Here is an 11,537-nt window from a genome sequence, read left to right on the forward strand (position 1 = left end):
AAATCTGGCCACTTTTTCTGATGTTATTGGAGACTTATTTATGCTGCCGTGGGCACCTCACCCGTGCCAAAGCCCCCAGCTGCTATCAGGGCAGGAGATGTGCACACCTGTGCGTCCAAACTGCAAATGAATCACGCACGAGCGAAGCCTCTGCTCCCGCACTGACTGTAACGCAGTCAGTTCTTCTTTTATTCTTATGCTGTTTTGTGGATCACAAGGTTTAAAACTACTTATAAACACACACACAAACACACACACACACACACACACACACACAGTAACTCCACCAGAGCGCCTATTTCGGGTCACTTTTGCCGGTCCAAGCCTGGATAAAGGAGCAGGGTTGGAATTGTGACATAAAAAAAACAAAAACAATAATCGCTAAAGAAAAAATTAATTTGTAATTCTAAATAAATTCTAAATGCATTTAGGACTTTTTTACTCACTTTATGTCTCTTCTTTTCTCTCTCCAACAACGTGGGTTACAATGATATCAGCATGACCAATTATGCAAATTAGGCGATGACGTCGTTTAGCGACTTCTAGAGACTTTCAGCACAGCCAATAGCGATTTTCCTTACTGAGGAGTTGGCAACACTGACCGGGGGCTGCGACACATTTACACAGCTGTGTTTCGCACATGACTATGAAAGGTGTAAGAGGAAGTAGTTCCTTCCAATTTAGATGATCCGAATGATGTAGTTTCTTTCCACTGTGCTCCTGTTAATGAAAAACTACAAATTTGTACAAAAAGTACTAAAATATTAATATTTTAATATGAGAATGATTCTAGAACATAAATTACTGGGATCGGAAGAATCGATATTTCAATATCGATCCGCACATCACTAGGCACAACACCTGGAGCTCAGGGGGCAAAACAATCGCATCAGTGCTGCTGTTTGACTGAGGAAGAATAAAGTAGTCAAGACAATCACATGACCACTTCAAGACAAAGCAACAAGGTGACATATACCAGTTTATAAATTGTGTTGATAGGCCAGTAAAACCAGAGTCATGATAAACAAGATACACGCCTGTTTTTCCTGAATAGTTTCGTCACGTTTGCTGTCTAAGGACAGCGCAGCGAGACCTCTGCTTATGAGCAAAAAATTTAAAAAACAAACAAAAAACAGCCCGTTGGTGTTGGTGGAAAAATGCACCATGTCGACCAATCAAAAAATGATATGGCAACATGACATTTGGTTGTTTAGGAAGAGAGAGAGAGTTTTGAGATGTGAGAGATTTGTGACGTTTAGCGAGTGTGTAGTTAATGTGTTGTCTTCTGTAGTTAGTGTGTAGTGAGTGTGTAGTGAGTGTGTAGTTAGTGTGTAGTTAGTGTGTAGTTAGTGTGTAGTGAGTGTGTAGTGAGTGTGTAGTGAGTGTGTAGTGTGGTCAATAGTGTTGTGTGTCAGAACAATGAGGCGACTGCTGAGTGTTACAGGTGTTACAGCAGTGACACATCTGCTGCTGTCAGGCCTGCAGGTATCAGGCTGCTGTTCTCCTTCATCTCATAGTGGACACAAATTATTTTTTGGAGCGGCACAAATAATTTGTGTGGCATCAGATTTGATGCAGAACAGCTGATTGTTCTGTAAATAGTTTGAAATGTTTATTTAAAAACGCCTTGGCTGCATTTTTAGGTAAAAGCTGCAAAAAACTTTGTTTCCATAACTCAGTTACTTTATTGAAGAAGTAACTATATAATTAATTGCCCAACATTGGTCATCATTTACTGTATTTTGCAGACAGAGTTACAGACTCTCTCCCAGACCACAGACTCATAATACAAGTCAGAGCTTTATAAATATAAAAAAAGAAAGTTGTGTTTTCAAAATTGGAGTTCAGGTTATTTTTCCTTCCAATAGTGTTAACATGCTACAGGTCATGAACAAGATTTATTTAAATTTTCATTGTAAGTGGGCTAAAGCAGGTAATTAAAAGTAGTCTAACATAAACGCTGTAATTTGATTACTTTAATAAACATGTAACTTGGATGGATTGGATGCTGGCGTGACCACAGTGCACACGTCTGCTGTTGTTCACAGTGGTCCGAGGGACGCTCAGGGAGTTTGTGTGTTCGCTCACACACGAAACATTAGAGGGAACATTGAACTGGACCCCAGAGGGTTAAACTTTTTTTTTTTTTAAAGTAACGCAGTAGTTAATTACTTTTAGAATCTTGTAACTCAGTTAATTTTTTGAAGAAGTAACTAGTAACTATAATTAATTACTTTTTCAAAGTAACTTGCCCAACACTGAGCACGCCACACAGGTTAAAGTATGCTGGAGAAACGGTGCAATATCCAAAAGATCCACGTGGGCTTTCTATGTGAGCACCTGCAGAGTTCAGTAATTCCACCAATGCCAGCGTCTCCCAGTGTTAGAAACTCACACCAAAATAAAACAGCACTCAACTAAGTGGAGGTGCTTTAGTGCTTCCACTAAATATTTCAAATTGCAGTTACTGTAAGACAAAATCTTTCTGAATAACTGGATATTGCAGAGGGATGTGTTCAGTTTTGCTGTGTATAATTTGAAACGATGTAAAAAGATGCTGGAGTGCTAAAGAGTTGGGTTTGGAAACATCACTGCAGATTTGATTTCACCAGTGTAAAAAATGCTGTTTCTGTATGAGAGAATTCAAACAGATTGAAAAGTCAAATACCTGAAGAGCAACAGAGAGCCAAGCAGTGTCCATCACATGGATGTCTCAGGCATAGTTATAGCAGTACGTGGGCGTTTTACTGCATTTTACCTGAAGTGCCTTTCTGTCTAAGAGCCACTGAGACAAACAAGGAAAGAATGCTCTGCTACCCTCAGCGACTCTTGTAACGAGCTGGAGTGGGAGATGTGCTGCCTCTTAAGGGCTCGCCTTTTATTACTGCCAAGTAAACAAAAGCAAACAGGAAACAAACGTGAACAAAAGCAACCTGAAGTGAAAATGTGGGCAACATTATACTCGGACGAGTACATTAAGAAAGCCACTTTGCCTTCAGTGATCTCGGAGATTTCTGTTGTGAAACTACGGTTAGTCTTCATGCTCACCGAGCAGCTGCTGCCTGTTTGCTGTCGAATGCTGATGTACTGAATGTAAAACTGATTATTTAAAAATGACCATTTGATCTCTGAAGATTTGGTTGTGTCTCATGAATGAGAGACAGCAGATAATCAGCAGCCGCCGCATCATTACTGTAAATGTTAACTTTGTACGTGAGGGACGCGGCGTGAACTCTGCGGCTCTTATACGTGCGATCTAAACACGTGTGACTGAATTTGTGCTGTTTGAAAGATGCCGTGACAGACAAATCACTTGTGCTTATTGTATCAGTATCAGCACTAAAGTGTGGTTTTGGTGCTTCCCTCATTAAATAACATTCTTTAAAAGACGTGAAGGTCTGATTATGTCGACGGCATCTACATCCCTGCAGAACACAACGTCTTCGTGTCTGAACTGGAGCAGTTTTGTTCTGGGTCTGCTGACAGACTCTAATTACAACATAGATGCCATCGTTTGGTATTTCCAAATCAGCACGAAACATAATAAATGTTACCTGAAGATTCTCTTTATTTTCTTCAGCTTCTGTCAAACTGAACTGAGCAACTACATCTCTCTTCTCCCCTCGCCGCACCCTTCTCCTTGCAGTTTGCAAGATGTTGTATTTTTGGGCGCTCGATGTTACAAGCACAGCAGTGAAAACAAAACTGCTCTGTGATTTCACCCTCACTTGCTTCAGGCATCTCTCACAGCACCAGGAAACTGCAGCAGCACAACAAACTGCTGCAGAGCACTTCATAGATTCACAAACAGAGAAACTGTGGCTGCAACTCATCTCTCCCTTAAAAGGCTACAAAACATGATGCATATCATCTACCAGTTTGTTTTCATATATTACATTTACACGTGACTGCCGGTGCAATTATGTCTAAAATTCCTCGGTATGTATTTTATGTGCAGTAATTCTGGTCGTTTAAACAGCGGTGGCGCCATTATGTACTGGCACATAATATGTAAAATCCTCCAGCAGCGTTTTGCATATTACTGTAAATCACAGGGCGGCTGCATTCTTACCTTCTGACAGTAACAGTTTTATATTTGTGTATCAACTTTGAAAACTACTCTCTGACTCTTTACCACTAAATCAACAAGGTTTCTGTAATTAATGGCTGTTGATGGAGTGGACGTGTTGGTTTTAGTGTGGCAAGAGTGCCCTCTGGTGAATTATCAGGATACACCTGTCAGGACAGCACAGCAGCAACAACATACACTAAATGTGAAGTAACTAATAGTAAGCAAGTAGAATAGAATTCACTCGCTGGGCCCACGTCCTCATCTTAGGTTTGACAGCGTTTTAGTAGGTAAAGGTGATGCTTGGACATGACGTGAGCTGCGGTTTGGGGAAGGCCTCGAAGGAGACTGGCGACGGCTCCCAGGCCTGGCAGATCCCCGTGTTTAAATAGAAGTGAAGTTAAAGAAATGAGAACAGGGAGGGAGGGGCACGTGAACGAGAATGAACAGCTTGCAGAACTGGGGGAACCTCTGCAGATGGCAACCGGAAGGAGCATGTTTGGAGGCGTGGTCCTGCTCCTGAAATTCAGATACATGATCTCCAATAGAATATGATAAGTTCAGATCAACACCTTTGTGCCAGGAAAATAAAATAATTCCACATTTAAAAATAGTTTGAAAGCCTCCTATCTTTATCTCGACATCTTTGGACATTTACCTACTGCAACAGCGGCGTGACGCGACAGATACAGATCAGCCACTGACATGGCTAAATGCCATCTTATTCCCTGATAGGCTGATGTCAGCCCACGAGGCCTACAGATGATGATGCATCCCTAGGTACATGTGAGATAGCAGCTACACATTACAGTGCACACAACAGCATTTTAAGAAACAGGCGTGGGCTGGTTGGGGGGGTCGAGCCCAGCCTGAATTCAAGAATTAGAAAATAAACACTGCTGTTTTTGCTTAAGCCTGAACAAGTTTTTATTTTTTTTAAAGTTGGACAGTATTTTTATACACGTGCACTAGCAGCAGGTCATCTAAGAATCATAACCCAAAGTTATTATCTGAAGCGTGTGAATGTTCGAATATGTCTAAGTGCTATTTATCTGTCTTTGAAACCAGCTGCTTGTTTTAGAAGGAACCAACCATGTTTGTGCTCAGAGGTACAAAGATTTCATTATAAACCAAACAAACCATTTTAATGACTTTAGTTACTGGAAACATTGTAACTGACAAGAAGTGGTTCTTCTGTATATTTCAGGTATTTATCAAGATTATTGTAAAAATATCCAACAGAACCAACTCGTTTGCTCCAATCATCCTTTTTCTTCTTTGATGTTTGTGAACTTGTGTTAAAATGTTAAAAGGTCAAAAACTTAAACAACTCCTAAGACTTAACTGTAACTGGATTTAAAGGTCTTTTTTTTTATTGCATTAAAAAAGTTAACTATTTCCAGTAAAAACAAGAAATAAAATCTTAATTATATGCAAGGGGCAGAAAACCCAGAACCAGGAGTCCAGATTTATGCTGAGAGGAGATGCCACATCTATCCAAACTTCCCACTGCAGAATAAACCTCAGACGGATATTTCCTTTGTTTTATTACAAACAAATACATTACAAAACTCTCACATCTGAAGGCAACATTTTTTTCAGTGCCTGAGAAAAAAAGGTCGTAGCACTTAAAGTTAAAAAAATATGCTTACAGAGGTCGAAGAAAAACCCCCCAAAACATTTTGATTTCTACAAATCATCACAGAGCCCATGAACACAGAGTGTTTGGAGTTGTTGGTTTAGTCAAGTCCCTTTGAACCATCCAGAGTCTCTGTGTGTGTTTGCTCTATAGTCCGTGAAGGGTGCAGCTGATAATGTCCATGAAGGTGGCCTCTATGCAGTAACAGAGCTGGACATCAGGGTCAGCCCCACCCAGCTCCTCTGCTGTCTTCTGGGGTAGAGTCAGCTTGCAGGGGTGTCCTCCTGAGACCACAGCCTCCAGTGGTTTCTCCTTAAGATACTGCAAGCCTGAGTGAAAAAACAAGTGTTTTTCTTTAGCACTGGTAGATCTAAACTCATCTACACAATCGAAGCGTCCAGAAATGCTGAATAAACAAAGTAGATCAAGCCTGTCTGCAGTAGCATACATGGACAACACCTTTAAATGTCTATGGTAGGTATACTCCTACTACACATTTACTAGATCCAGTGAAATACATGGGCTGTGCATCCACAGTGAGTACAGATCCAACAGCAGTGATACCAACACCGAGCTTCAAACCCTCAGTCTGAGGAGCAGGCTGGCACTTGGTCTTTATGTGTAAGGCAACATCAGGCTTCACTCAAACACATCAAAGCTAATAAATGATGAAGGGTCTTTCTCATAATTCTTAGACATTTAGGACAGAAATGATCAGATGGCTTTAATTACAACATCTGGATTGTGGATTTTTAAAAAGATGAACAAAAATGATTCGGGTCAAAATATTTTTGTGTCAACATTATTCTGCCAAGAAAATGAGTAATCATGCTTACGCGCGATAAAAGGATCGATGTCCCGAGCTTTGGTGGCCACGTCCGAAGAACAAACCTGGCCCACTTGTACTAAGAGAGCTGCCACGTCATCGTAGAGTGGAGGGAACGCCTGGCAGAAAGCCACCAGGCATGGCAGGGTGGGCATGAAGAAGAGGAACCGCTTGGCACGAGTCAGCACTAGGAAGCAAAACACACACACACGAATACACAATTAACACTATACACAAGGCTGATAAACAGTTAATACAGTGTAGAGAAATAATGTTGCACTAACAGCTAAACACCAGAGGATGGCAGCTAAACACAGGGATAAAAACATCTGTGTGCCAACAGCTGATTTATGTAAGATGAACTGCAGAGTGCAGGCAGCAGACTGAATGTTTGACAGAGAAAAGACGCACACTAAAAGAGGAAGTATATCACCACATGCATGAGCGTGTGAGACGTAAAGAGTGTTTACTGACCTGTAAGAAGTGTACCCATGACACTGATGGCCAACCTGGCCACACTCAGGGACTTGGGTAGGGCGTACTGGGTGCACAGATATGATAGCAACTGGATTGCAAAGATCTGCAGGGACACACGATAACAACAGTGAGACATTTAATACATTTATTTATGTAGCAAATATGCAAACACTCAGCAGAGCAGCGAGCAGAGCTGGTTGGAGAAAATAAATAAATAAATAAAAGCACAACAGTGTAAGAGAGGCTCTGGCACAAACCCAGGGCAAGTCTAGGAGTGAAAGCCAGGAAAGAGAGGGGAGGGGAGGTTGGGAGGCCTCACCTGCTTTTCCAGCTGGGGCTGGGCCAGCAGCTCTGGGATGAAGTCCAGACAGATATGGATGGAGGGAATGCCTGCCACAGTTAGAGGCAGCAGAGCTTGAGGGTAACCCTGGCAGACAGGGAGACGAGGAAACAGGAAACTTGGAATTAATCTAGCAACATAAGCAAGAAATCGCAAATAAGCAGTTCATTTATTCAAACAGTCGTCTATGTAAATGAGTGCTAGCGTAAACATGCGTGTGCGCCGATGCACACTGCAGCAGCTCCTGCTCAGCAGCTCCTGCTCAGCAGCTCCTGCTCAGCAGCTCCTGCTCAGCAGCTCCTGCTCAGCAGCGTGGATGGATTACTGTGACAGGAAGTGGTTTGATGAAGTCCACCATATGGCTGTCTGCTGCTTCTGGGAGCGCTGCACTCACTTATTACTTACGCCACGGCACAATCTGATGACTAATGGGGTCAATATGATTCGGATCTTCTTGAAAAACGCATTGAAGGTATTTTCTGCTCTACGGTGTAATCAATTATCAATGACTGTAATGCTTTCAATAGGAAAATGTGGAAGGATGCACAAAATGGCACAATAAACCTGCCAGCATTATATTACCTGAAAGTGGACCAACTTGGCAATGTTGGGGTCGGCGATGAACATTTGATGCAGCAGACAACAGATGAGACACTGCACCTCCCTCAAATCACTGAGCAAACCTCCCTCTGGCTCCGCAGCCTCCACGCCCCCCTTGGCTGCAGGCCCCAGGCTTCCCTGTTTCGATTTCCCTGGCACGGGGCCCCGAATGCTCCTCAACAGGCTGTCTGTGGTGGCCCCCAGCTGCTGCTCTTCAGAGGTTGGCAGGCACACCTCCAGAAGAATCTGCACTGCTGCGCTGTCCTGCAGTTGGACAAAAACAAGGATTTATAATGACTTTGCATAAAAGGCCCGCCGTTACACTTTAGTGTCTTTTTGCATTTTTTGTTTTACTGAAACATCAGTAAGATAGAAATTTCACATAAAAATAAGATTTGAAAATTTTGCAGTGTAATATTTTGGGGGGATGAAGAAACAACGTGATACAGGAAACAGGGTTAGGAATGAATATGCTGTCACATGCATAGCACTCTTATAAAACTCAAATGACCTGCGCAGATAAAAGAGCGTTCTTTAGCTCCTCCCTGGTGACCTCCGGCGTATCTGGTTGTCCCGGCACACCGAGGCTCGACACAGTCTGGCTCTGTCGATCAAAGTCGGCCGTCTCCTTCAGGTGACATTGTAGGTAGGCTTTCGAGGCCAGCAGGTAGCCATTCAGCATGTGAAGGACAATGTCCATCAAAGGAGGACACCTGGCCAAAAACAAATATTGTTACCTGACAATTAAGACGCATCATAACACGTCTGCCAGAGCTCATCTTTATATTCTTACATGCAGTTTCTATACATCAATACAACCATTATAGCCTCAATTTTAATAACATGTTTGCATTAAGTCCTTAGTAACTACATAAAGTGCAATAAATGACAAAAAAAAATTGAAAATCGTTTTTGTTTTTTTCCATATATTTCTAGTTAGAACCCCGCCTCTCGCCCTATGACAGCTGGGATAGGCTCCAGCGCTCCCGCGACCCTGAAAAGGAGAAGCAGAAGCGAATGGATGGATTTCTAGTTAGAGAAATTTCAGAGGTTCACCCCTCAAAACTGTAAATAACAAAAAGTTGCACAAAATAGTTCCCAACCACAGGAAAATTATTTTGAGTGTCTTCATAGTTTTATTTTTGAGATACACTAATTTTTATATACTGCAGGAAAAATGAAAATAAATATTATGACGCAAATTTGCAAAAAAAAAAAAAAAGCATTAAAACAGATTATTTCCAGCAGTTTGAGTTTAAGCCTCCCAGACACGATACAGAAAGGCATAAACTCAAAATCTATTTTAAAAATACCTGCATATCTTTGTAAATGCCCTACAGGACAAAAAATACTTTTTCTGTGAAAATGACGTCACTTCCAGTTCCGGGCAGGTCATGGCGGGCATGCAACAGTTCACGCTGACGTCTATTCCAACATAGGAAGTGTCATGAACAGCTGATCGGATCAGCAAAGCCTGTTTCTGGAATATTATGTTTTTGTTGCTGCAAGTGCTTTTTATGCAGGTGTTGCAAAGCCATGTGTGGAAGGAAACCGTGACTGAGGACGAGCTGATGGCATAAGATGCAAGTACAACTCCTCCGGTTTCATATGCAAAAAAAAAATGATTGCGCTAGCTCACGTGGTTCCAGTGCTTAAAAATAGTTACGGAAAACGGAGCGTGCCCGCGCTGCCCGGTCATAAAGGGTTCATCTTTTGTATAAGAAGAAATTCTTTAGTTACGTTCAGTGAAAATGTGAACCACATGAAAGCCCACCTACTGCAACACGTCTGAGACTGTATGTTTGAGTCCATGCGTGGCTTTTTGTAGTCACCTGTATACTCTCTGATCACAGCGCAGCACGATGAGAGGATCGACCATCAGGTCATTCTGGGTGTACCTCTGCTGCCTGAGCAGCTTCGCTGAAGGTTGGAGGGCGTTTACCGTCATCACCCACAGCCTGTGACACAGACACACAATTTCATTCCCACCACACAGTTTTGTTAACTGAAGCACCGACTGTACCCGGCTTTTAAAGAACTCTGGCGTAACTAAGACTAAGAAACACTGCCTTGTTAAGGGACAACATTAAAACTGCTCAAAGTAAAACTGACAGTATTACGCCCAAGATTAATATTCAGATTAGAGCAGGGCGCTATGACCAAAAATATTTATCACCATATCATTTGAAAATTTGCGATAATATAACATTATGTTGAAGCACAGTACGTATCACTCCGCGAGGCTCCGCCTACGACAGCCGTAACGCTCCAACAATCCATCAAGCGGTGCGGCTTCGTAGCTCAGCAAAGTCGTACTGAAACATCTGACAGATTTTCGAGCGCCGTGCACATAAAATCGTTTCGAGGTCAGTAAACACAACCAGAGTTCATACATAAGGCACACGGGATTATAAGGGGCTCTGTCGACTTTCAGAAAAATCAAAGGATTGGTTTTAAATGCGCCGTATTTTCCAAACAACACGGTAACAACGACGGCCCGCTAGCATGCTCCCCCGACAACCCCTTACATCTCCCCCTCAGTCTTCCTGCCTGAGCTCGTCTTGTAACAGGCTCCTTTTGGTAGCTGTGCTCCTTTGAGCCCTGCAGCAGAGTGAGGTTAACCTCATCTGTCCAGAGTTCACAAAGGCCGACTCAGTCGCTCACCTCAGTGTCTTTGATCAGTTTATACAATAATCACTGAGCAGACAGCTGAAAGTTAAGAGCAACATCTGCTGCTCTACAGGTTTCATGTCCTGTATTTACAGAGCCTCCCAGCAACTGTCTACAGGAGGAAGCAACAAGTCAAACACCCCTGTAAGCCTTTTACTGGAAACATGTATAATTATTATTTAACCAGCAGCAGGGGAGTTCATTCACTTCAGTGATGTCAAATTCTAATAGTGAGGACAAGAAAATTCTTTAGACCAATTTTAGTTACTCAAGTGATTCCATTAATGCTTTAAGGCACAAATTCCTGATTGCATGTCCGGAGCACGTACCTGCGGGGCATCACGGTGTTCAGACCCATCCAGAGCTTGTTGACGGTCTGTAGTATACGACGAGGCACAGCAGGCTCCAGCAGCAGAGCCATGCTGGCTGTGAGGGCCTCCGCATAAGGGATCAGGTCTCCAGGTGAAAGCAGTGTTAAATGTTCCAGGATACGCATCAGCCTGGGACTACCTGATGGCAACTTCTGGAAGGCTGGGAGGAAAACATAAGCTTTAATCTCTGATTCATAGAGAAGCTTTGGCTGCATCTCCATCAGTGTACAACAAGTGCACAGCACAGTATCATAAATACACTTGAGAATTATTTTGTGATTGTCCGTTGAGGTTAATCAACAGATTCCTTTAGCAGCATGGATGCATTTCAAGAGTCAGAGAGGAAAAATGTAAATCACAGATTAAATCCTACAAATGTATGGCGGTATTTTTGTGCCACTATTCTGAGCGCGCGTAAAAAAAGTTTGCAGGTGCAAGTGTTTGAAATTTATTTTGAGCGAAGAAAAGCTGAATTTGAGTGAACAAAATTCATTCCTGCAAAAACTGTATTTCAGTGTTTGCTATTATCCACACACACACACACA

The 11,537-nt window shown here is 42.4% G+C and overlaps 1 protein-coding gene across 3 annotated transcripts in view; it reads right to left on the reverse strand.

Moving 5' to 3' along the window:
* Nucleotides 1–4,971: 4,971 nt before the first annotated feature.
* The window catches only part of ints2 (integrator complex subunit 2), a 30,775-nt gene continuing 24,209 nt past the window's right edge, over nt 4,972–11,537 (reverse strand). For all 3 annotated transcript variants that reach the window (XM_042218841.1, XM_005926800.3, XM_042218839.1), the window contains exons 18-25: nt 10,951–11,152; nt 9,784–9,909; nt 8,463–8,664; nt 7,934–8,215; nt 7,331–7,438; nt 7,009–7,114; nt 6,545–6,721; nt 4,972–6,037 (exon numbers count right to left, since the gene is read on the reverse strand). In XM_042218841.1, coding sequence (XP_042074775.1) covers nt 5,856–6,037; nt 6,545–6,721; nt 7,009–7,114; nt 7,331–7,438; nt 7,934–8,215; nt 8,463–8,664; nt 9,784–9,909; nt 10,951–11,152 — 1,385 coding nt within the window. In that variant the 3' untranslated portion in view covers nt 4,972–5,855. The remainder of the gene's footprint in view (nt 6,038–6,544; nt 6,722–7,008; nt 7,115–7,330; nt 7,439–7,933; nt 8,216–8,462; nt 8,665–9,783; nt 9,910–10,950; nt 11,153–11,537) is intronic.

Source organism: Haplochromis burtoni, unplaced genomic scaffold (assembly GCF_018398535.1).
Source record: "Haplochromis burtoni strain Fernald_Lab_line unplaced genomic scaffold, NCSU_Asbu1 Contig_24, whole genome shotgun sequence".
NCBI lineage: Eukaryota > Metazoa > Chordata > Actinopteri > Cichliformes > Cichlidae > Haplochromis > Haplochromis burtoni.